General features: G+C 42.3%; 1 protein-coding gene across 4 annotated transcripts in view; it reads left to right on the top strand.

The window, feature by feature from the left end:
* LOC143983798 (sterol O-acyltransferase 2-like) overlaps positions 1 to 27256 on the top strand; it is a 247135-nt gene that overhangs the window by 139910 nt on the left and 79969 nt on the right. For all 4 annotated transcript variants that reach the window (XM_077483889.1, XM_077483888.1, XM_077483891.1 and 1 more), the window contains 5 exons: positions 7538 to 7645; positions 8058 to 8340; positions 10809 to 10875; positions 14543 to 14627; positions 16808 to 16853. In XM_077483889.1, the coding sequence (XP_077340015.1) occupies positions 7538 to 7645; positions 8058 to 8340; positions 10809 to 10875; positions 14543 to 14627; positions 16808 to 16853 (589 nt within the window). The remainder of the gene's footprint in view (positions 1 to 7537; positions 7646 to 8057; positions 8341 to 10808; positions 10876 to 14542; positions 14628 to 16807; positions 16854 to 27256) is intronic.

Below are 27256 nucleotides of genomic sequence, written 5' to 3'. Positions count from 1 at the left end.
GCAGGCCTTGCTGAAACAACCAGAGGGGAGTTGGTCTCCTGACACTCCTCTGTGGTTTAATCCTAAATTGCCGCACTTTGGAGAAATCCCAGATCCGGTTATATGGGCCAAAGTTGGTGTTAAACAATTGAAACATGTGGTAGGACGGGGGAGACTTTTAACGTTTGATCAGCTTAAGGTTCAATATGATCTTCCAAATTGGTATTTCTTTCGATACCTGCAGTTGCGGCACGCTTTTCTCTCTCAGTTCGGTACGGGGGCTGTGGAGATGGGAGTGTCGCCTCTGGAGAAGACGCTGCGGACGGAGGACCTGAAAAAGCCTCTTTCCGTAGTGTACAGACTGTTGTTCCATGACAGACCAAAGCCTATCCAAAAATGTAGAGACATCTGGAGTGCCTTGGTACCTGACTTTGACGGGGAGGATTGGGATGACATGTGGGGCTACCCGTTTCAGACACTAGTCTCGGCTAGAGACAGACTTATTCAGTTTAAATTACTCCATAGAATATATTACACCCCGGCTAGACTGGCCAGAATTTATGGTACGGGTGCGGAGGGATGCTGGCGTTGCACAGCTGACCGAGCTGACTTTGACCATGTGTTTTGGCTGTGTCCGCAGATTGTTGAGTTCTGGAAGGGTGTAGCGCAGGTCTTACAGTCTGTACTTTCGGTGCCGATTCCGGTCACGGTCGCGACGTGTTTGCTCGGGCTGGTGGAGGAGTTGGCACCTCGAAAGGCGCAGAGGACTCTGATTTCTCTGGCGTTATTTTATGCACGTTAAGCTATCCTGTTATGCTGGAAGAAACCTGCACCTCCAACGATTTCCTACTGGAAGGGTTTAATTAATAAAGCTTTGCCGTTATACAAAGCCACTTATCTCAGTAGAGGGTGTCCTACTAAGTTTGAGAGGGTGTGGAGATGCTGGCTTGATACTGCAGATACTGTGAATTAATGGCTAGGCCGGAGATGCACCCCCTGAGGGGTGGGGGTGGGGCGGGGAGGGTGCTGCTATATTTGGGTTGGTCTACATCTTCATTCTGGGTATTCAAATCATCAGTTACAGGATGAGGCATTTTTGTGGTATGGGAGATACGGTTGTGTTCATAGAATGAGCTAAGAAGTTGAGCGGAGGGCTGCACAAGGAGGAGTTTGTTGGGTGGGGGGTGGGGGTTTGGGGTTTTGTTTTGGGGTCACTTTTGTACGTTTGTATGTTATATGTATGTTAAAAAATTTTCAATAAACATACATTTTCAAAAAAAAAAAATGATCTTGAATTTTTCAATCTGTATGACAGGGCAAAAGGTGAGCTCCTTTTCGAGGACTCTGATCACATCTTCTATTAACAGATGACTAGATGAATTAATGATGTTAAATTATTTTTGGGTGGGTGAGTTTCGTTGGATTTGTGAGTGTAATTCTTGATGCTTTCGTGTTGCTTTTGTGTTTGTGCCCGCATACGATCTAAAAAATCTCCCTGTCGGAATGTACCCGTTTATGAACTAGATATGTGGGTACTAGATTGTAATAACTTTCTAGTATTGCCCTGAGATGGTTGGTTCTTATGTGAAGAGTGTCCCCTAATATATGTGGAAGGTGTGTGTTCCCTGTCGGAAACGTCTTCGTTGGAGATGTTACCCTGGCGACAACATTTGTTGTCTTCGTCCATTGGTCTGTGCAGGCACAGATTGGGAAGCAATGGATGACATTGACGATTTAGACATCTTATATTTATTTTTAGGGTGGTGATGTGCTGAGGAGTGAGTGTTGTTTCTATTGTATGGTTTACGGCCATGCGCGTTGTTCTTGAAATGCCTTTTTGTCTCTAAAGAATTTTTTTATATTTTTCAAAGTGGTCTTTTAGCTGTTTCTTTAGTTGGTCATGTAAGGCATGAGCCTTAAACTTCACCAGCTGGGTATTAACAGCATCGATTTTGACACCGAGCTCTAAAATTCTCTTCCCATATTCTTGAATTAACCACTTGCCGACCGCCTCACACAGATTGCCTGCCCGTGCCATTCTGCCGCAGTATGAGTAACCTATGGGTACCTTACTCCCCACTCGTGGACGGGGGGCGCGTCGAGCCCCTCCGGTACCCGAGGCAGACAGCATCGTTCCAGGAGCAATCCTTGCTGAGGGGGAGGCCACTGATTCATGGTCACCCCCTCGCGATTGCTCCTGGCGAATGGAATGCTTCCTTTAATGTAAACAGAAGCAGAGGAAGTGATGTCGTCTCTCCTCGTGTTGGTCTTTTCAGTCTGGTGCACAAGGAGAGAAGACATCAAGTAAATGCACCAACACTACACTAACAGTAGAGCATGCAGGCACACAAATCACCCCCCGATCACTCCCCTGTCGCCAGTGTCACTAAGCAATCTTTTTTCTGATTGCCATATTAGTGTCACAGGTAAAGCTGGGTAGCCAGGTAAGTATTTAGGTTCACTGTCAGGTACCCCCATATACTACCTAATAAAGGTTTTAACCCCCTGCTTGCCCCCTAGTTAACCCTTTCACCAGTGATCACCATGTAACTGTTACAAGTGACGCTGGTTAGTTTGTTGTTTATAGTGTCATGGCACCCGCTGTTTATTACTTAAAGGTTTAACCCCCCGATCGCCCGGTGGGTGATATCATTTAGGTTTCAGGGTTGGGGTCAGATAGGGTCTGCGTCGCCCCAGGCAGTGTCAGGTTAGTGCCAGTACCGCTAACACCCACACATGCAGCATACACCTCCCTTAGTGCTATAGTATCTGAATGGATCAATATCTGATCTGATCAGATCTATACTAGTGTCCCCAGCAGTTTAGGGTTCCCAAAAACACAGTGTTAGCGGGATAAGCCCAGATACCTGCTAGCACCTGCATTTTACCCCTCCGCCCAGCCCACCCAAGTGCAGTATTGATCGATCACTGTCACTTATAAAACACAACACACATAACTGCAGCATTTGCAGAGTCAGGCCTGATCCCTGAGATTGCTAACAGTTTTTCTGGTAGCGTTTGAATCAGTCGCTAGCAGGAGCTTTTTTACCTGTGAGTCTCACTAGCATACCACTAAATTTAGAGCCCAAAATGGCAAATCAAAGGTACACTAGTGAAGAGGCCTACATGTTTCTGAGGATGACGGATAGTGAAGAGGAAGTCACTCATCTGTCAGATTCAGGCTCAGAATACAATACTGTAGATGACAGCGGCTCCACAACAGATAGCTCTGACGACGGAGTTGGAGTCCCTGCCAAGGTCAGGCATACGAGACCCCAATCTTCTCCTGTTGAGGTGCAAAAACCGCAGGGCTCTCGTATGGAGCAGAGAAGTACTAGTGTCGCTATTCCTTCTGGTGAACTGGCAAGCACCAGCGGCCAAGTACACCCTGGTCATAGTCAAACCAGCGCTGCAGTAACACGTGGTGACGTGGCGAGTCCCATAAGTGCAGTTCAAGCTGGAGAGGTGGCAAGCAAAAGTAGTGTCCCGCTGCCACCAAGAAGACAAAGACAGGCATTCACCAATCCTAATTGGGAACCCGCCACTTCTGCAGCACCCATACTTCTCCCTCATTCACTGGCCAACCCAGAATTCAGGTGGAAACCGTTGATTTTACGTTACTTGATTTTTATTCACTGTTTTTCACCAAAGATCTCTATAGCTCTATTGTGGACCAAAGCAATATGTATGCTGGCCAATACATCACCGCTAATCCCCAGTCCTCCCTTGCCAGAGACGGGAAACCAATTACGGTTTCCGAATTTAAGATCTTTCTGGGCCTATACCTCGACATGGGCATAGTTAAAATGAGTACGTTGTGGTCATATTGGTCCACTGACCCAATTTACCATATGCCCGTGTTCTCTGCTTCCATGACCAGGGCACGATATGAGCAGATCTTGCGGTTCATGCATTTCAACAACAATGAACTGGATACGATCAGCTCTACAAAATTCGGCACCGCGTAAACCACTTCAACCAACATTTTGCAGACTTGTCTACTCCTCATCAAGTTTTCTGAATTGATGAGCCCCCAATTAAGTTTTCTGGCCACTTGTCTTTCAAACAGTATCTTCCCAGCAAGCATGCCAGATATGGGGTCAAGATTTATAAGATCTGTGACAGGGCCACAGGCTATACATGTAGTTTTATGGTTTACGAGGGAAAAGATAGCCAGGCAGAGCCGCCGAACTGCCCAGATCACATAAGGAGCGCTGGCAAGATTGTGTGGGACTTGGTGTCACCCTTATTCAGAAAGGGGTACCACTTGTACGTGGACAATTGTTACATGAGCGTGCCACTTTTTAGTCACTTATTTGATCATCAGATTGGAGCATGTGGCACTGTGCCACCTAATCGCTGGGGCTTTCCCCAGCAGCTTGTAGATTCCCGTCTTAGGCTGGGGGAGAGAGCCTGCTTCAAGTGTAATAATTTGCTCGCTGTGAAGTGGAGGGATAATGAGTATGTTTTTGTTCTTGCCTCCCTTCATGCAGACACGACGGTCCAAATTCCTACGGCGACTGGTGTTGTGGAGAAACCCCTCTGTGTCCATGAATATAACCAAAATATGGGAGGGGTGAACCTCAATGACCAGTTGTTGGTGCAGCACCTAGTTGCCCGTAAGGCCAGATGCTGGTACAAAAAAAGTGTCTGTTTATTTATTTCAATTGGCTTTGCTGAACGCTCATGTGCTAAACAGAGCTTCAAGACGGACTGGATCCTTCCTTAAATTCCAGGAAAAGATCGTCAGAGCCCTTCTGTTTCCAGACGGTGCTCCACCTCCACCTTCCCAATGCAGTCAGGGCTGGTGCAAGAATTTTTGACACCCTAGGTGAAACCTAATTTTGCCACCCCCACTGGCTTCACTCCCTTTGCCCTGACCATGTGACAGGAGGCAGCGCTTCCTCTAGTGCTGGCTCCAGTGCTGCGCCTCTAATTAAACTACTGCTCAGCAGCTGCCTGAGACTAAGTTAGTTACATGCTGCAGCCTGCAGAGCATTTGGAGGGAAACCAGCAGCCGGTCGCCCCTAGGCAGCAGTGCGCCCTAGGCGGCTGCCTAGTTTGCCTAGTGGTAGCATCGGCCCTGAATGCATGAGAGGCATTTTCTTTATGTCTTCTTGAGTCCCCCTACCCAACGAACCCCCCCCCCCAAGTGTCTACTTTCCAAAATTGGGCCATTTGGGGGGGGGGGGGGGGGTTGTACTGCCCTGCCCTTTTAGGACCTCAAGAAATGAGATGGGCAGTCAAAAACTAAAAGTTGTGTAAATTCCAGAAAGTGTACCTTAGTTTGTAGACGCTATAACTTTTGTGCAAACCAATAAATATATGCTTTTTTTTTTTACCAAAGACATGTGGCTGAATACATTTTGGCCTAAATGTATGGCTAAAATTGAGTTTATTGGATTTTTCTTATAACAAAAATTAGAAAATATCATTTCTTATTTTTTATTTTAATTTTTTCCGTTTTTATATTTCAAAAAATAAAAATCGCAAAGGCAATAAAATACCATCAAAAGAAAACTCTATTTGTGGGGAAAAAAAGGACACAAATTTTGTTTGGGTACAACATTGCATGACCGCGCAATTACCAGTTAAAGCAGTGCAGTGCCAAATTGTAAAAAAGTCTTCTGGTCTTTAGGCAGCCTAATGGTCTGGGCCTTAAGTGGTTAATAACATCATTGGGTCAAAAGAACATTGTTTGAGGACTCTCTCCCATGCCATTTTGAAATCCGGTTAAATTTTCACGAAGGAAGGGAAAATCTGGACATGGAGTCCGAAAGGGTTGATATTTTCCTTTTTATAGTCTTCAAAAGATTTTATATGCCAGAACAAAGATGCCTTTTTCTCGACTGTTTTGAGTGAGATTGAGAAAGGCAAATTTGATCTCTGATCTACCAACTTATTAGTATCACATTCTTTAATTGTTTTAGACATTAAAGTGTCCCAGTCTTCTCAAAAGAATTTTGCCATTCTGTTTACTTTTAAATATTGAAAGCACTTATGACCTGTAATACACTTTTTCATCTTTCATATATTAAAGGAGTTGTAAAGGCAGAAGGTTTGTTATCTTAATGCATTCTATGCATTAAGATGAAAAACCCTCTATGTGCAGCAGCCACCCTAACACCTATCTGAGCCCCATATCTATCCAGTGATGTGCACGAGTCCCTCGGCCATACGAGACTCTCCCTCCTGATTGGCTGAGACATAGCAGCAGCGCCACTGGCTCCCACTTCTGTCATTCAAACTCAGTCAATCAGGAGAGAGGGGGTGATGCCGAATGGCAGCTCTGTGTCTGAATGGACATATGGAGCCACAGCTCAGCTCAGGTGCCCACACAGCAGACACTCGACAGGAGGGAGGGGCCAGGAGCACAGAAGAGGGACCTGAGATGAGGAGGATCCAGGCTGCTCTGTGCAAAACCTGCTGCACAGAGGAGGTAAGTATAACACGTTTGTTATTTTTTTTTTTTAAACGAGACTTTACAATCACTTTAAGTTTGTAAGAGTGTTAAAATAAAGGTGGGTGCATTAAAGAACTTGGTGGGATGGCTGGGGGGAGGATTCGGTGGGACGGCCAGTGGGCAGGCCCTGGGGAATGTTGATAGTCAGGCTCCGGGCTGCCCTGACAGCGTTGCATGGCTGTGCAATTGTCAGTTAAAGTTAAGTAGTCCTGTATTGCACAAAATGGCCTGGTCATGATTCATGAAGGGTGGTAAGTCTTCCGGAGGGCAAATGGTTACTGCACATTAATATTCTGCTAGCTTTTCTTGCATTACATGCCATTGCTGAGCCTGTAATCTACTAGGACCCCCAAATCTTTTTTCCATCCTGCAATCCTCCAATGGTTCTCCTCCCTTTGTTTGCTTACTGTAAATGCAGTCCTTTGTTTCCTGTACCTGTACAATCCTAAAATCTTAATAAGATAAGAAAAATATTCACAATCGCGCCTTATCCATGTCATCGGTTTTCGGCAGCACCTATATTTGCCAGCAACTATTTTCAAGGATTGAGCACCCAAAGGGCAAAATTACAGCCAGAATATCTGATGAGCACCTTGAGCATTCATTGAGAATTGTTACTACATCCATTGATATTAATAGATTATTTATAGATATTAATGCGTTAGTTTATCAAAAACAATATCAAATATCAAACTAGTTTAATATTGCCCTCTTCTACTTTTATAATAAAAAATATTTTATTAAAATATGACGTTTTATTACATGGGTACATTATCTACGTCTGTGAATGTGATCTCCCTGACTTTTTGTGCTCATTGGTAAACCTTATTGTTACTGTATTTTATGTGCAGCCCAAGTTCTCTTCTTTCTTTCAATGTGGCCCATGAAGGTAAAAGGTTGGACACACCTGGTTTAACTCGTATATTAATTCTTTGTTGGTCCCTTTGTAACTTGATTCTTTTTTCCCCATTTGGTCCAACTTCAATTTTATGCAGTGGATCCATCCAGGGAATGTCAAATAAATACAGTCTGCTACAGTATGTCTAATAAACAAATTAATTTTGTTGCATCTTCTCCCCTTTTTCTTTTTCTCAGTGATCTGATGGAAGTGGAACATTTCCGAACCATTTATCATATGTTTTTGGCTGCCCTTTGTGTTTTCATGATTAGTACAGTAGCTGTGGATATCATTGACCAAGGCAGGTTAGTGGAATCTCCAAATGTCCAATTTCTCTCTTTATCATTTTTTTTTTTTTTTTTTAAATGTCTGTGGTATTTTTGAAGTGGGGATTATAGCATGTGAAAGTGGGCCTGCTTTTTTTTGAAGATTCTTCAGGTTTCCCTGTTCTCTTACATTACTGTTTGGCGATTGGCTCAGTCTGTAATATCATCATCTATATGTCTCATGAAGATAAAGACATCAGATGCAGAAGTTGCAACTTATGATTATGATATCATTACGAGGTCTATGTTATCCTTTCGTAAGGGTTTAGTGTGTTTTGATATGTATTTATCACAAACTATGTGAATGCATCTATTTGTGTAAAATTTCTAATTACAATTGAAATGTGGCCCATCCCAGTAATTCTAGTCTCTGTTATCTTTCTCTTTCTAGGGTGGTTTTTGAGTTTGACCTCCTCATGTTTACCTTTGGACAACTTGGCACAGTTGCTTGGTCCTGGATCTGTCTGTTTACATATACACTGCTGGTCCCTTATAAAACACTAGTCTTTTGGGGGTCTTTATACCCAAAATCCAATCACAAAATCATGTTGTCTGCTTTTGTAGGCACATTCCTACTTGTGGCTCAGACATGTGTCCTTTGCATTTTCCCTGTCTATGTGGTAAAACGTTATCAGTTGCCTCCAGCATCAAGTTTCATTGTTATCCTGGAACAGGTGAGTTCTGTAAATTGCAGTGATCATCATACCTGGTTTTCCTGAAAATAAGACCTAGCGTGATTGTTGGTGATGGCTGCAATATATGCCCTACCCTGTTTCCCCCCAAAATAAGCCCTACCCTGAAAATAAGACCTACATGGACTTTAACTAGGGCTTATTTGGGGTTAGGGCTTATATTGAAGCCATCACCGACAATCATGCTAGGTCTTATTTTCGGGGGAAACAGGGTAGATATTTTATGAACATTTCCTGTAAAGAATGGTGACAGAAGATGATGCCCCATGCGTGTCACAGAGATTTTGGCTAAATGGATCTATTGAGCTGAAAATGCATCAGCAGCGCATTGCTGTTGGGGCAGCCACCATATTGCTTTCATTATAGGTTTCATTTACGTTATACTTCAGATTATCTAGGCTGGTTTAATACCTTGTGCAGCCTCTGTGTGACCTTACATCCAACAACATTTACATTGCTGATCAAAAAGAGCTAGCAAACAAATGCCACCTGGAAGACTTTTTGTTTGACAAGTGAGAACTGTAGAAGTTCTCCTTTAGGCTGCACATACTTGGGTAATATCCAATATACTGTAGGTCTTTTCAAATGTTTTTATTGAGATTTTTAGCAGAGTTAGTTACAACAAGGGTTAAAAAACAAAAAAAAAATAATATATAGTAATAAAAGTAACATAACACAGTATAATGTAGTGACAGGGTTTTCTCAGCACAATATAGCATATAAACAAATAATCCACAATAAAGAATAAAGTAGTATTCCCAAGTATCTAATATTCATAGTCATAAAGGGACTCGAACAAGAGTAAGTCTCTTAGAATTTGTATAATAAAGTCCGTAATATAATAATTGTAAGATTTATAAATAGCGATATGGATAATGGCCACTTCTGGACCCCAAGACACCCCTCACAGGGATATATCTGTGTCTTGGAGTACCTAGTCCAACATCCTAAAGGAAATTCAAACACAGTAGTTATCTTTTATGAAGGAAAATAAAGATCTATTCTTACTCCGCAGCTCAATTCAGATAAACAAACATGTGATATATTTGTCACTTTGTTATGAAATTATTTTTAAAGCCATCCAAAAAAAAATATTAAAACGCACAGGAGTTCTTTCTTCTATATGATTAAAGAATCAGCATTATCTAAATTGTGGAAGTATAATTTTTGTACCATGTACTCCAAGGTTCCCATAGTTGTTGTTCCTTAATATATAGGGATTTGTCATTAGGAAATAACAATTCGTAGGAGTGGTGGAGTTGGGTTAATTCTATAACTTCTGTCATAGTAGGAAGAGAGTCAGTTTTCCATTTTCTAGTTATGGATAGTCTCGCAGCTAAAAGTATATGTGTTACTACTTTACGATATTGTTTGGGAATCGTATGTAAATTCATATTCAGAATGGCTAGTTCTGGTGAAAGTTGAAGGACAATACCTGTTACGGAAGTGAGTAAATGGGAGATTGCCTGCCAGTAGTTATGTAAGCTTGGGCAGTCCCACATAATATGAAATAGGGTCTCCAATTGGGTACAATTTCTCCAGCAATTAGGTGACGAGTTCCCCTTGAATTTTGCTAGGATATGTGGAGTCAGGTATTGTCTTTGAACAATTTTTTGTGCCAGTTCCCATAGTGTAACACATGCAGTGGCCCTATATATGCTTCGTAGGGAAGCCATCCATTGTTTAATTGAAAAGTCTTGTTCCAAATCTTGTTCCCATTTAAGGAAGGAAGGTAGTTTGCTGGGTATGTTTTTTTCCCCTAGAATTGGGTATATTGTAGCTACTCCTTTCTATGAGGTGGCATGGTTATTGAGGAAAGACCATATTTTAACCGGGATTGAAGCTCTGAGTTGTGGATTGTGTAGCAGACACTTTTCTATTTGAATATATGTAGATCGCTCAGAATTCGGAAGCTGTAATTCATTACTTAACTGAGAAAAAGACTTTAATGAGCCCTGTTGGAAGAAGGAACCAAGTTTGATATCCCGACCCAAATTCCAGTCGTGTATTTGTACGCCAGGAATTAATGTTGGTATAATTGTTAGAGGAGGGTTTAACACCGTGATTGGAGTTTTATCCCATTTGTATGTGATGATTCTCTGCCAAGAGTGTAGCGTCGCTTTTTATACTGTAGGTCTTGACTGATGCTACTAGCCATGTAAACAACAGTTTCACTGATTCCACTGCTGTTTTTAAGGAACAGTCACAATTGTGAGGATTTATAAAGGAGGTAATGGTGCTGAATCAAGGTTGAGAGGAATATATTATTTTTATAATTTCCCATTATTGAAATTATGGAGCTGATCTTGTGCTTCCTTTTGGCTGATGAACTCTAATTTTCCTCCCAGGCCAACTGTAGCAAGCCCTTCACTATTGCTGTCCACTGCAATTCTGCAACCCAGGTCCATGTTCTATGTCCATGAATTTGAGCCTATGTTTTCTTCATGCAGGTTCGATTCCTTATGAAGAGTCACTCGTTTTTAAGAGAGGCAGCTTCAGCTGTCCTACAGAAGGAAAGTAAGTATGAGTTGGTGTCCTAATTTTGTTTAAAAAAATAAACAAATGTGTTCTCTCCGACATCTGAATTGACATTTATTGGACTACGTTTTTTCAAAATCTGTTATGAAACAAAACTCTTCAGTCTACAACAGAGTAGAATGCTAAATTTTGTATTTATTACAACAGAGAGGCACATATCCTACTTGTAAATATCCAATTTGATAAAACTATTCATATAAACAATTTAACCTGTATAAAGAAAGATTAGATATCTTCTCTTTGCTGTGTTTTTTATGTGCTTAATACCCTCTTTTTCTCTTTCTCTTTCTCTTTCTCTTTCTCTCTCTCTCTTCTTTTTCTCGCTCTTGCTCTTGTCCCCCCCTCTCTCGCTTTCTCTTGCTCTCTCACTTGTTCTCTCTTGCTCTCTTTTGCTTTCCCATTCTCTCTCTTTCTCAACAAATTGGCACACATTCATTGCAGCTCATCAAAATGGTTGGTGCAAAATGCATAGTGGTGCACTATATAAGAGCAAATGCTATTTTTTTTGACCATTCTGTTATATTGGCAGCCCATTTGAATGGTATGCTTTACACAACACATGTTAGCATGCATATGCTCAAGCAACACACAGGAATGGACATTAATGGAGCTAAAATAATCACAATTTACATCAAATGCAGTAGACTATTCGTTAGAACAAATGGTCAACTATCATATACTAAATCAAAATCCCATCCAAAATTGCATTTTCTTATTGTGGAATAGTTTAGTTTTCTTTGGTAAAGTTACCTACAAACTTTAGATGGAAGGTATCAAAATTTGGCCGACAAATCTAACAAAAAGCTTTGTTTGTAACAACGGAGGAGGAAGGGAAGCGCACCTGACATTTGCTTTTTCTAATGGGAAATAAAATGGCAATTGACTGGGATCATCCTTCCCAACCACTGTCTTTTTTTTCCCCTGAGAACATTCAGCATGATTGGTAAGACACTTTAAAGTGCTCCAAGCTCTAGTCATGTTACCGGCAATAGTGAATTATCCATGCATCTCTATTGTAAAAGAAAGAAAAGGGACTGTCTTAGCAAAAGTTGGCACGAATGGTAAAAAGTGTGACAGAATTGGGGTAAACTCTTATGCCCCATACACACGGTCGGACATTCCAACCACAAAATCCACCGGATTTTGGCTGAAACTTGTGTTGCCTACACACGGTCACACAAAGTTGTTGGAAAATCCAATCATGCTGAATGAGGTGATATCAAACACGTACGTCGGGACTATAAACAGGTCAGTAGCCAATAGCTTTCATCTCTTAGTTTATTCTGAGCATGCGTGGCACTTTGTCTGTCGGAATTGTCTACACACAATCAGAATTTATGCGATCAGATTTGGTTGTCGGAAAATTTTTGATCCTGCTCTTAAACTTTGTGCGTCGGAAAATCTGATGGAAAAAGTCAGATGAAGCCCACACACAGTCGGATTTTCCGACAACATGATCCGATCGGACATTTTCCGTCGGAAAATCCAACCGTGTGTATGGGGCATTATAGTGTTACTAAGGACCCTGCATTCCCTGTATCTGGTCCCCCACAATACACAGAATATGAAAATGCAATTATTTTTGTAAATATGTAAACACCTTTTCTTATCAGCAATTAGTGTAGCCTTGTGACTTCTGTCAGTGTCTGATTAAAGCCTGTAGGAGACGTTTTCAATCAATTCTAACTGTCCTATGAGGCTGCATGACCCCTGACCCTCTGCCTGGACAGTGTTCATTGGCCCTGTACTGATCACATGCACCCTCGCAAGAAAAAAAGACTCTCTACTAATACACACCAAACTGAGCATGTGCACAGTGACTCCAAAGGCTCTGTCTTATCGGGAGATGGATTGAGGGCAGAGGAAGAAGGGGAGAATCAGAGAAGATAGGATAAAACAGCCCTTTTAAACAATGCACGTGATTTACCCTTTAGGTTCCACAGTGAGTATAACAATCATTCTTTACTGCATATACAGAGTGATTTTACTGTTGAGGGTTTAGTAACACTTTAATGTTATGCTTAACCACTTGCTGACCAGCTCACGCTGATATACATTGGCAATATAGCACGGGTGTGCGAAACAACGTATGGGCACATGGTCTCCTTTAAGAGCCGCTGGGGCGCGTGCGGCAGGTGGAGGTCCCAATGCGCGTGCCTGGCGTCTGCAATAGTGAGCACGAGAGCCAGAACCACGATTTGTGTGTGTAAACGGACAAATCCCTTTTCTGTCAGGGGAGAGGAGGCAGATCATTTGTTCCTAGTAAGTAGGAACAGTGATATGTCTCCTCCCCCAGTCAGTCACATCCCCATACAGTAAGAAACGCTAACTAGGGAACATGTTTAACCCCTTGATCGCCCCCTAGTGTTCACCCTTCCCTACCATTTTACACCATTCGGTGCATTTTTATAGCACTGATCGCTGTATAAATGTCAGTGGTCCCAAAAATGTCTGATCTGTCCACGCAATGTCGCAGTACTGCAAAAAATTGCAGATCACCGCCATTACTAGTAATAAAAACAAATAAAAATGCCATAAATCTTTCCCATAGTTTGTAGATGCTATAACTTTTACGCAAACCAATCAATATCGCTTATTGCGATTTTTTTTTTTTGTTTTTTTAGCAGAAATATGTAGAAAAATTTGTATTGCCCTAAACTGGTGAAGAATTTTATTTATTTTTTTAAACATTTTGGGGATATTTATTATAGCAAAAAGTAAAATATATATATATATATATATATATATATATATATATATATTTTTTTTTTTTTTTTCAAAATTGTTGCTCTTCTTTTTTTTTGTTTATAGCGCAAAAAATAAAAACCGCAGTGATCAAATGCCATCAAAAGAAAGTTCTATTTGTGGGAAAGAAAGGATGCAAATTTCTTATGGGTATAGCATTGCATGACTTCAGAATTACCAGTTAAAGCGACGCAGTGCCAAATTGTAAAAAGTGCTCTGGTCAGGAAGGGGGTAAAATCTTCCGGGGCTGAAGTGGTTAAAAAGAGGCAATTACAGGGCAAGGTATTAGTCAACAATATATGCCTGTGGTCTCCCTGCAGATGAACTTATCTCATGCATTGTTCTGCAAGCTGTCTGCGTTCTGAGCATTGGTCCCTGGACACGTACTGCTCTAAACAGACCTAAACGCCCAGTGTGCATGGTGCCCTATTATACCAAGACCCAGGGTTCACTCCTCCTTTTAAGGAAATCACATGAGATATTAAAATCTCTAGCCCCATACACACTATGTAGCATGTTGTGCATATGCATGTCTTTGCACCTAGGGCAGCTTATTAATTTTTAATGGGCTGCCCTACACATGACAAACACGGCAAAGAAGCTTCGGTGTCTTTTTGAGAATTGCATGTTTATTTGTATACAATATTGTGTGTCTTATTTGCTGTGTTTGGGGTGCCATTAACAATGAATGTCCCCACAGGCGCAATGCAGTTTTTTTGCATGTTCACACTCTTAAGTTCTGCTTATTTGGTGAACTGTTTGTGAAGAACTACTGTATCTATAGTATTGATGTTAAAGGCTTGTTGGTACTTATAAATGCAGACACAAAAGCTGTGCCTTTGGTATAGGGCATGGCTCTCATAAATGTAGATTTAATATATATTCCGTGTACTTCTTACAGACAAAGAGGTTCACCTGCCAAAACTTTCCAGTTACCTGTATTTTCTCTTCTGTCCAACTCTAATCTATAGAGACAGCTATCCCAGGTAAAAAGCCTTATTATGACCTAATCATTGTGTGAATGTGCAACCCTTATCTGCACTGGACTAGTAATATTTATATCTGCATATACATGTTTGGAATACTTTGTGCTGTTTTCTATAGAAGAAAGTACTCTACTATCTTGGAGCTCGAAGCATTATAAATAACAAAAGGAATTGCTATCATCATGCTGTCATCTGTGCACAGCTGTGGATATATATATATTTTTTTTATCTTTGTGGAGGAGGGGGAGAATAATTGGCCAGCACACTGTGGTGAACTGTAGGTGTGGAAAAATTGCACTAACAAGAGGAGGGGCTCAAAAGTTGTGTCTACGCGCTGTGTGTGTACACATTGTGTGTGTGTACCTAGTAACACATGCCACAGTCCTAATAAACCTTAAAAAATAAATACGATTTAATTACTGTGTGTCTAAGACATGTACAAACCCTAAAGTTGGCTATAATTGGATTGTTTAAGTTACTGGGCTGATCAAAAAATATTCAACGGCTTCCCCCATCCACATAAGGGAGGTGGATGGGAGAATCCTCCCTGCTGTGTTGTTGTATGCAGGTTGGCTGCAGCACAGATGGAACAAAAAGTTTCCAACAATTCCATTTTGTGAGAAGTCAATCATTAAACTGACTTCTCATGATTGGGAATGGCCATAGATGGATCAAAATTTGGCCAGCCCCTGCAGAACCATCCAAAGCTTTAGCCTGGTACAGATCTGCCCCCAGTTCAGATATCTACCTTAAGTGGAGATTTAGCCATCTTCCCTCCCTCTCCTTAGTACACATGTTGATCCAATAGAGATCATATCAGTACAACTCTCCCCCCTCCAAAATTCACTCACCTGACTAGGCAGCCCATGAGAAGTTCTCCTTTGACTGGATCATGTGATCTAGGGAGAGCTCTTGAACTGCCTAACTCATGCTCTTAGATTTGCCTATTTCAGCATCTGATAGGCAGCAGCAGTGGCTGTGGTGCTTGGAGACTCTCGGCACTAGTTGGACCCACTTGGGGGCTTTGGACTCCCCCCCATCATCCTTACCTTAGCTAAGCCACTGTCTACATACTTTTCATCATTTTAAATCCACATTCTTAAATCCTCAGGTCTGGGCATGTTTTGGAATCGTATCCCTAGTACATGTTATGCCTCGGGCGTGCTGCTATTCTCTGAACCTTCTCTTAAATTCCATCTGCCCCACTGGCTGCGCTTACAGTACTTTGTTACAACATGGCGCCAGGGCCCAGGTTCATCAATTGCCTCTCCTCCAAGCTGATCCCATAGAGGAATTGCTATCTCCGGGTGATTTAACTAAACCCATGTCGACCTTATATGGTGCACTTCTAGGCACTGGCTCCCCTAAGATAGATCATGGGAAAAGTGGCATGCTGACATCCCATCACTAGACAAAGAGGATTGGGAGGACTGTCTTGAACATGGCCCCAAGCTAGTTATCTTTTCCCGGGATAAATTTATACAGGTGAAATTCCTACATAGACTATAGTATACCCCCAGAAACATCATCGTATTTTACCTGACAAAGATCCTGTTTGTCCATGGTGTAGTGCTGATGTAGACAGCAGTATTTGTGGAGATTAACCTTTGACTGCAAATGTCCCTGCCAGTATTGCCAGAACTGGCCTTGTTGGGGGTTCGTGAGGAAGGATGCCCAATGCTCTCACCACTCTAAGCTACTGATTTTCTAACTATTATTCTATGCCAAAAAGGATATTCTTATAAAAAGGATCTCGCCATCCCTCTCAAAATCTGCTGCTATTTGCTCCCTTCTGTTCTAAATTTTTATAATAAAAATATAATAAAAATTACATTAACAATGTTAGAAACAGATTCTGCAGTATTTTACAGATGTCCTGTATGAGAGCTTTTGGATTGTCGAATGTTGATGTGTGTTGGTTTTAGGTTTACAGATGCCATACTGTTTCCAATACACACCCCCATTTGCAACTAGCAATATAATGATATGGGTGTAATGCTTTGACCAAAGGGGCTGATTTACTAAAACTGGAGCGTGCATAATTTGGTCCAGCTCTGCATAGAAACCAATCGTTTTTTATTGTCAAAATTTTATTGAACAAGCTGAAGTTAGAAGCTAATTGGTTACCCCAAAGTGTAGTAGAAATGTGTGAACTTCACTGTTATTCCTTTTTTGTACAGAACCCCATACATCAGGTGGAAATATGTAATCAAGAACTTTTCCCAGGTAGTACATTTTAATTATGAATTGCTTATGTATTCTTTGTTTGGGGTGATGTAATAAACTTTAAAGTGGTTGTAAACCTCAGTCCTGAAATCTGAGCAAAACGTATATATCTGTAGTGTATGGGATAAATAGCATTATTTATACTGCGCAGTGACGCTATAGCTCCACCCCTGCTGAAGAAGTCAACGCCTTGACGACACGCATCTGGGGGGTGGAGCTTGCATACTTGTGTCAAATCACAGCCATCTCGAGACTAGGTCATCTGAATAATGTTACAGCTTGTACGCCTCATTGTGCCACACTTGTGAGTGTACCTACCTATTTTTATGCAAATAATCTCAGACAGCGACACTTCTTATTTGCATATTACATCCTATTTAAGGGGATTGGGGTTCCCAAAAGAAACCCAAAGAAGGTGCCTGGGATAAAGGAGTTTAAGTGTCTACACCACGCCAGTAATCTTCACTCAAATGTGAGGTGAGCAGTCTGTGATACTGCTGGATGCGAGCACAAGCATTTTTCTGAATACTTGCAGTTTATCTTTATAAATTTTGATTCACTTATATAAATTCAGTGGACTTATTTATTTACGTTTGCATTTATCCAGTTTATATTATAGATTATTTGTTTAGTAGCGCAGCACTGTGTTGGTTTACATATATCTGTAATGTTTACCTGTCTATCTCCAAAGCTCTAAAGCCCTGTATACACGGGCCAAATGCCGGCTGCCACCCGGTTCAATAAAAACCATCCGACATTTGGCCCGTGTGTATGGCCCCCTGTCTGGCAGAAGCCGGCCAAATGGCTGTCAGACGAGCATGCTGGAAAACCAGCAGCTGATCAGCTCCGGGTCAGTGCTCTCAGCCAGTGGTGGACAGCACTGATCAGAGTGTTCTGGCAAGGGGGCCATCCCCCTGTCAAAACACAACAGCTCAGGGGGGATGTTGCTGTACTAACGTCGGATCATTAGTATAGTGGTTCTGACCGAAGTTGAGTTTTTTTTTTGTTTAACCCATGGTCCCCCGCTATTAACTCTCGCCATCCGGCACCCACCCTGCATTCCTGCAGTTCCGCCCTCACTGTGCAGGCAGCCGCGGGGCAGCAGAGAGATTACATAATCTCTCTTCTGCCTGACTTCACTCTGGGACACAAGATTACATTAGCAGGAAAGTGACAATTGTAGCAGGCAGGTGACAATCCGCAACTTGTGGCAGGTGACAATATGCAACACATGGCAGGTGATGTGGCAAGTGACAATCTGCATCTGGTGACAGGCAAAGTGGCAAGTGACAATCCGCAATCTGTGACAGGCCATGTGGCAAGTGACAATCTGCAAATTGTGGCAAGTGACAATGTGCATCAGGAAACATGGCAAGTGACAATCTGCATCTGGTGACAGGCGACAAGGCAAGTGACATTCTGCAACATGTGTCAGGTGACATGGCAAGTAATAATCTGCAACTTCTGGCAGGTGACGTGGCAAGTGACAATCCGCATCTGGTGGCAAGTGACACACTCAGGGTTCCAACTGATTTTGCATTATGGTGAGTTGAACTATTTCACTTTATATTACAATGTAATAATAGAAATAATGTGCTTCAATCATCCTGACGCCATAACAACCTTGGTGCCATGATGATTGAAGCACCAACACACCAGCCATTTCTCGATAAATTGCCCACAAAAAAAACGTATTTTCTGGCAGTGCCCCTCCTGAGACTAGACTCTGGATCCGTTGAAGATATTTGCCAGCGCACCATGGAACAACACAAGTAGCATCCAAACGGGTGATTTATTGCATGATCACAACACAAAGAGCCGCGCAGAGCCCCTTCGTCAGGCATGTGACTCTGGATCTGTCACTACCTGGATGTCGGCTTTAAAAGCAAAGTTCATTGAAGTAAGTCGTCGTCGTCATTCCCCCCCCCCCCCCCCCCCATGAAAAAAATAATAAAAGCACATATTGCAGGGAAAAATGTGTTTCTCAAAGGAGCCAGCAAATCATTGCACTCAGTGAATAAATGACTGGATCGCAGGTGGAATTTCAGTTTACTGCGCACATGACTAGGGTAGCTAAGGGCTAACCACCACACATCCCTTCATCCTTGAACCTTTACATCCCCTTTTACTTATAATCAACAAACCACTCAACAAATGAGGTGGGGTAAAATGTCCGAAACTACCTTTTATTAACAACAACTTTAAATACCCAACATAATATTTAACCACTCAAAACGGTTATTAAATTTTGAGATCCTTGACGGTACCGATATACCAATACCATTATTGTCAGAGGCACCAGCTAGCTGAGTTGCTCCCTCAGCCGTGACCCATTGACTCAGGGCCTAACACCCAGCTGACCTCATCCACCCAGGGTTCTTACCGCTACCCGGTCACCCTGCAGTGAACTGTTCCCACTGGAGGATATCATACCTGAGATGGTCCTCCACTGTTTTACACAGCGCACCGAATTATACCACCATCAAGGACCCCAAAAACGCCACCTTACACCTGGGAGCCCCACCACACACGAAAAGCCCTCTGTACCCCATCATCTAACCCCAGAAACCACAGGTCAGTGCCCACCGCGTTGAGATGACCACCGTCGCCCCAAACAAATTGCCATGTGTCCACTTTCAGTTACTGGTGTCTGATGACAAGAGCCCCGTTCCTAACAAAAAACATTCCCACCTCCATAGTGACTTTCACCTGTGGCTTGTTAATTTTGTCAACCGATTTTGCCTCCTGCCATGCATTTCGGGCCTCGATATCGGGCCAAAGTAAAATGTTCCCCGGGAACTCAGTCCGAAGTGTGAGAAAATCAAAACTGACATCTGAAATAAGTTCTCTAGATGACCTGGCACCTAAATCATTGCTCCCAGCATGCATAATGAGTATGTCCGGAGCCCTGTCCAGTTTGGCAAAACGTACAACCTCCAGAACCACCCCACTCCACATCATGCCCGAACCCGATCCATCTGCCATTTCCTAGCTCCCGGGGAAGGCCCAGCTGCCTGGCCTCAGGCCTAACTTCCTCCCCAGTACACATAAGAATGCCCTAGGATCCATACAAGGCAATAAAAAAAACACAGTGCCACCCACCAACCTGCCATCATTTGCTAAATAACACAAACAAAGAAGACAAAGCGTGGAAACAGTTAAAGGTGTCACACGAAAAAAAAAACGTGAACTATAACAAATGGGGCCTAACGTACAGCCTGAACCTGAACTCCCACCTGCCAATCTGCTTTACTGTTTCGTCACTCAAACCCCATCTAAACGCCTCAGCGGCCGTGCCCTTAATGAAAGGAGTGAGACCCATACCACTTAGGATTAGGGATGAGCTTAGGCATGTTCGCATGGTCCACGTGCTGAGCCCGCAAGGAAGTCAGCGCAGCGCTGCGCTAATCACAGGCAGTGAGACATTGCCGATCTCTGCAGCCGCACATGGGGGCAATGTCTTACTGCCTGTGATTAGGGAGCGGTGCGCCGACTTCCTGGCGGGCTTAGCACATGGACCGTGCAAGCACCCCTGAGCTCATCCCTACTTGGGATCCAAGCCGCTTCCCCCAGACGTTTTCGGAATACCGCCACAAACTGAAACCTGGATAAGCAGGAACCGTCACCATGAATCAACGGCCCTGCATGTTGTGGTCGTATTTCAGCAAACGGTTCCAATGCAGCCACCAGGCAAAGACCTCCACTGCTGCCCTGGAACAATTCCAAATGCACTCCTCTACCGCTTTGATCCATTTTGGAACGCCTAATCCCAATCCGAACCGATGCAGCTGTAAGCACCACATCCTCCATTAAACAAACCCCCAGCTCACTTCTTGGACGGGCTAACCAATTCCCCAGTCTAATGCCGTGTAACGGTAACGGTCGCACAAAGTTGTCGGAATTTCCGAACGTCAAGAACGTGGTGACATACAACACGTACGACCAGACTAGAAAAAAGAAAGTTCAATACCAGTGCACCACCCTTTTGAGGTCCTTCTGCTAATTTCGTGTTAGTAGAAGTTTGGTGAGAGGCAATTTGTGCTTTTCAGACACATGCTTTTCAGTCAGTTACTGCTCTTCGGTTTGTGCTTATGGGTTTGTATCTGGTTTTCAGTGTGTGTAGTCAGTTCGTATCTGTTTTTCAGTGCATTCTTGTCCGCTCGTATCTGAATTTCAGCTCGCTTTTCTCAGGCCTTGCTGTTTTTCAATGCGTTCTGTTAGTTCAATCTAACCAGCCGACTATTTTGAAGCCATGTGGCATGTACATACTCGTAGAGTCGGTGCTGTGCAAGGGCTTGGTGTTGGGGTTCTTACCCAAGCCCAGTCCATGAACAGGGCAGGGAGGAGGAGTTCATGGACCAAGAATTGGTTGCTCCAGTGTGACCAATTCTCTCATATGCCTTTTTTTTGCGGGAGATCCGTGAAAATAATCCTGATGATTTCAGGAATTATCTCCGGGTGGCGGACTCCGTTTTTCACAGTTTTTGTGGCTTTGCTGTCCCCTTATATTACCCAGCAGGACACCTGCATGCGACAAGTCATCACTCCTGAACAAAGGCTAGTTGCCACCTTGCGGGACTTGGAGAAGTCTGCAGGACATCAAGTTCTCGACAGGCATGTCCCCCAGGCTCTGGGAATCCTTATTCCAGAGACCCATTCTACCATCATTCAGGTCCTGCAGAAGGACTATATTAGGGTAAGTTTTATCCTTTAACATCACATTATATGTATTTAATGTTTGCTAATGTATTGTATTTCTTTCATCATTCCCAAATGACCATGATTGTAATATGCTGTGAATGTCCCCTTTGTCCTCATGCATTCTGGAAGTTTTTAAACTTCTTTTTGTCCTTCATGCATATTTGCCTTCAATAACCTCCCCAGCATGCTATCCTGGGCCCATATACACCTAGCCTAGTCACTTAATGTATTTTGTCAGCTCCATAGTAGTGCTTTACCCTAAACACCCCCTAACGTGTACAAATGTTATTTGTGGCCTTAAATTCAGGCAGAGTGCAAAATCACTTGAAACCCTCCCCTCCTCCCCAACCGAGAAGTCAACCAGAACCAATCCTCTATCTCCTGACTTTGCCAAACCCATACACACTATGCCTATCTTTTGTGGTCATATTTATGGATGAAATCACCAAAGCATGTAGTGAAAGGACCTGCCTGAATACTTTCAAATTGTACTGTTTAAAGTTTTGTTCTCCTATTATCTTGATAAGTAATTGCAGAATGTAAAAAAGTGCTTCCATTTGTACAGTGTGTATTTTTATTTTTGTATTATGACACTTCTTACCTGACCAGTGGGCTGCTAATAGTGTAAGTAAGGAGGGGCTGGCCAAAGTAACACACATTATTTATGCATTCAGCTCTCAATGAAGTGGAGTTACCTGTCCAAAACATCCCCCACCCCCCCTCCTAAAATTTTTACAATTAAATACTCCTTAAAATAAATGTTATACTGATAGTTTCATAGTTACATAGTAGGTGAGGTTGAAAAAAGTCCATCAAGTCCAACGTATGTGTGTGATTATATGTCAGTATTACATTGTATATTTCTGTATGTTGCTGTCGTTTAGGTGCTTATCTGATAGTTTCTTGAAACGATCAATGTCCCCCCCACCGAGACCACCGCCTGTGGAAGGGAATTCCATATCCTTGCTGCTCTTACAGTAAAGAACCCTCTGTAGTTTAAGGTTTAAACCTCTTTTCTTCTAATTTTAATGAGTGGCCATGAGTCTTGTTAAACTCCCTTTTGCCAAAATGTTTTATCCCTATTGTGGGGTCACTAGTATGGTATTTGTATATTGAAATCTTATTCCCTCTCAAGCGTCTCTTCTCCAGAGAGAATAAGTTCAGTGCTCGCAACCTTTCCTCATAACTAATATCCTCCAGACCCTTTATTAGCTTTGTTGTCTTTCTTTGTACTCGCTCAATTTCAAGTACATACTTACCGAGAACTAGTGCCCAGAACTGGACAGCATACTCCAGGTGCATCTGGACCAGAGTCTTGTAGAGTGGGAGAATTATCGTTTTATCTCTAGAGTTGATTCCTTTTTAATGCATGCCAATATTCTGTTTGCTTTGTTAGCAGGAGCTTGGCATTGCATGCCTTTACTGAGCCTATCATCTACTAGGACCCCAAGGTCCTTTTCCATCCTAGATTCCCCCAGAGGTTCTCCACCCAGTGTAAAGATTGCATTCATATTTTTGCCACCCAAATGCATTATTTTAAATTTTTCTACATTGAACCTCATTTGCCATGTAGTTGCCCAGCCCATTAATTTGTTCAGATCTTTTTGCAAGGTTTCCACATCCTGCAGAGAAGTTTTTGTCCTGCTTCGCTTATTATCGCTTGCAAATACAGAGATTGAACTGTTTACCCCATCCTCCAGGTCGTTTATGAACAAATTAAATAGGATTGGTCCCAGCACAGAACCCTGGGGAACCCCACTACCCACCCCTGACCATTCTGAGTACTCCCCATTTATCACCACCCTCTGAACTTGCCCTTGTAGCCAGTTTTCAATCCATGTATTCACTATATGGTCCATGCCAACGGACCTTATTTTGTTCAGTAAACATTTATGGGGAACAGTGTCAAATGCTTTTGCAAAATCCAGATACACCACGTCTATGGGCCTTTCTTTATCTAGCTGGCGACTCATCTGCTCATAGAAGGTTAGAAGATTGGTTTGGCAAGAATGATTCTTTATGAATACATGCTGATTACTGCTAATGATACCGTTGTCATTACTAAAATCTTATATATAGTCCCTTATCCCCTCCAAGAGTTTACATACTATTGATTTTAGGCTAACTGGTCTGTAATTCCCAGGGATGTATTTTGGGCCCTTTTTAAATATTGGTGCTAACATGTTGGCCAAGAATGTTTATGTCTAATCTGCTTGCAATATTTATGTGCAAAATTACTATTTAATTTTTTCTTGTTTGACTCCACAGTTTCCTTCAGTGCCACAAGAATGGCAGACTGTGGCATCCCACTTTGCCAATCGTTGGGACTTTCCCAAATGTGGAAGGGCAATTGATGGGAAACACATCCACATAGTTCCACCCCACAACTCAGGGTCATACTATTATAACTATAAGGGGTTTAATAGTATTGTGATGGCGGTTGCGTCGGAGACATATGAGTTCCTCTATGTGGACGTGGGGAAGAGAACAATGAAGGACTCCCATTTGTGTTTGTTGCTGATGAAGCATTGGGTCTGGGTGAACACCTGATGCGGCTGTTCCCCATGGGCACCCTCACCCCTGACCAGAGGGTTTTTAATTAGACACCAGAAGAGTGGTGGAGAACACTTTCGGGATAATGGCCAGCCGGTTCCACCTATTCCACACTCCAATTAATATGGCGGAATATAAACTAAATCATATCCTTTCTTTCTCTATTCTCCACAACTTTTTAAGGAGAAATTCTTTGAACTATGTTGCCTCAGTTGGGCCGGAGGCCAGACTTATTACTGAACAAACCCTGACGGTGCATGAAGCTGGCCGTCCTGGCTTGCCCCCACAAAGGGCCTGCTAGGTCCATATAAAATACATGCAATACTTTGCAGGTAGGGGGGGCATTGATATGCCAGCAAATGTCTGAGACATTTTTTAAATAAATATATTTTTGAAACAGAACTAATATTTGCTTTGATTTACTGCTTGGGTTTCTTTTAGCTGTCTCCTAGGTTATCTAATGTTTTTTGTTTTTTTTACCTTTTTCTTCAATAGTGCAAATGTAATTTCTTTGATACATGAGGTGACAATCTCTTCTTCAGTGAACTATTATGGTGTGGGTCTGCTACACACACACCTTGTTTTTGTTGTTAATGTGTGTAATGCATTACTGAGAAAAATATTCAGCATTTTTAGCACCATGAATGAAATTTGGGAGTCATGAAATTTGGGGACTCGTGAAAATGGCGTGATTGTGGCAAATTATAAAGCACTGTGGGTGTTATTTACTAAAGGCAAATCCACTCTGCACTACAAGTGTACTGCAAAAGTGCACTTGAAACTATACTGAAAGCGCACTTGTAGCACAAAGTGGATTTGCCTTTAGTAAATAACCCCCATTGTCACTATAAACACCAGCTTTTACTTCAAAAACTTATTTTGAGCATTGAAAGAAGAAGCAACACATTGTTGAGTAGAAATATTTTCAATATCAGACATTAGTATGTCAAAACTGTGTTGATATTGCCTTCATCAAATGGGGTGATGTCACCCCTGTAAAAGCCAAATTTTGAAGATGCACACAAAATGATGCCTGCAACATGTGCTAGTTCCCATCAGGGGGGAGCAATGAATGTGTTTTGGGGGCGCAAACCCTTCCTCTCACCTAATTGAGTTGGGAGGAAGGGGTTGCATCCACAAAATGCGTACATTGATATACCCTGATGACAGCACATGTTGACACACTGTGTGCATCTTCATCTAAATTTGGCATTTAAAATACTTTAAAACTATTTTTTAAAAGCAAAAATACACAATAAAGGGTTACTTTTTTGGGTTTTAGATTCTCCCTAAAACATCAATGATATTCATTTTTTGTTGAACATTATTGATGTTTTGGTTTAGATTTTCTAAATCGCAATTGCACACCATTATCTCCCCGATGAGGATCTGGGCACTTTCCTTTGTGAAATTACATTCTTCTTCCACAACATCCACATCACCTTAAAAGAAAAAAAAAACATACCATGTATTAAAAATATGCAGGCATCCATCTATTAACTGAAGCTGTGGCCTCAGACACACCTGTTGTGGTGACAGTTTCGCCCACTTCCAAAACGTCTCCCGACTCATCCTCTGCTTGTGTTTTGGTGACTTCACCTTCTTTAGGAGGTTGTGGGTCTCTGGTGTCCTCGGACATCCTGAGTCTGTTCTCCCCTATGTGAAAAAAGGGTATACTTGGCACACAGATATTTTAGGCCAGAAATAGGAATATGAAACATTGCTTGGAAGTGTCGTACAATTGTGTGTTTTGGCAGAGTTCCAAGCTGAAGACATTTTATCTCCTTTCCAATGCTGGAAAACTTCCCTTTTTTGGATAAGTTTCACACCTGGAGACACCCCTAGTATCCACTGGAGCACCTGTGTGGGACACACTAAAAAGTTTGTTCTGGTGTCCCACACTAGTGCTCCTACATCCAGATGTGTAAATAGCTGCTGAGTGTCCTCTCACTGAATCATGTTTGCATTTCATTTTAGTTACAAACCCATCAAGACAACTAACTTCTTTTAATACAAATAGGCATCAACAAATGTAGTTAACTTGCATCTGCCCAAAACATTATATTTTAGTGGGAGAACGAACAATGTTTCCTATGACCGATTAATGTGCCCATGACCATGAAAGTTGCCATTTTAAACTGTACAATAGTAAAGAAAAGCACATGGACCAGTATGCAAGTAGTAATAATAATAACACAGGAAAACTACTTACTTTTTAGAAGCACTCTCTTGATTCTTCTGTACTGATCGTGCTCCCTCAATTTGAGGCCTGACCATCGTTTCCTCAGTTGATCCTTGGATTGCCGTACCCCAAAATTCTTCTGCAGACTCTTCACAACTTTAATCATGATCTTGGCCTTTCTGACTTTCTTTGGGTTTGGGTAAGGTCCATACTTCCCATCATAGTCTGCCCTCTTCAAGATGTCCCCCATCTCTACAAAGAACATATTTGAGGCCTTAAATCTCCTCCTGGATCGGGACGTTCATGGCCCTGGGCTTTTGTCGTCCTCGTTGCTGAGATTGTCATGCACCTGCTGCGTCTCCGGGTCAAGATTAGTAGAGTTTAGCCTGACATTGGGGTTTGTCTTGTGTTGTGTCTTGCAGAGAAAATGTATTGGTTCAAAGACTACAGCTTTCTCCCAATCTTCATAGACAAGTACAAGGAGCTGCCCTGTTTGTGGCAGGTGAAACATCCACAATATAATAAAATAAAGAGGCAGGCAGCGCTGGAGAAACTGCTGGAGTTAGTGTAGCCACACGTCCCCACGGCAAACCTCACCTATTTAACAGCAAAAATTGGTGGCCTGAGGAGAACATTATTAGGGAATGCAAGAAGGTCCAGGATTCCCAGAGATCAGGAGCAGCAGCCGATGACATTTATGTACCCAGGCTGTGGTACTATGAGAGACTGCATTTTCTGTCAGACCAGACTGAAGTCAGGCCATCACTCTCCACTCTTCCTTCCACCCTTCCTTCCACCTCAGTTGAGGCTTCCTATGCCCAACCTGGGCCTTCCAGCCAGGAAGAAGTGGAGGAGCCCAGATTGTGCCAGGTATAGCATTGCTCAACATATTTCTTGTCAAAAAATGTATGATGGTAACTAGATGTTGTTATAGATCACTAATTGCTGATTTAATAAAGTGTTTTAC

Source organism: Lithobates pipiens, unplaced genomic scaffold (genome assembly GCF_037356315.1).
Source record: "Lithobates pipiens isolate NorthernLeopardFrog02 unplaced genomic scaffold, aLitPip1_a1.2 Scaffold_16, whole genome shotgun sequence".
In the NCBI taxonomy this organism is placed as follows: domain Eukaryota; kingdom Metazoa; phylum Chordata; class Amphibia; order Anura; family Ranidae; genus Lithobates; species Lithobates pipiens.
Note: the sequence above shows the minus strand (reverse complement) of the source record. Positions and strands in the feature narration are given on the sequence as shown.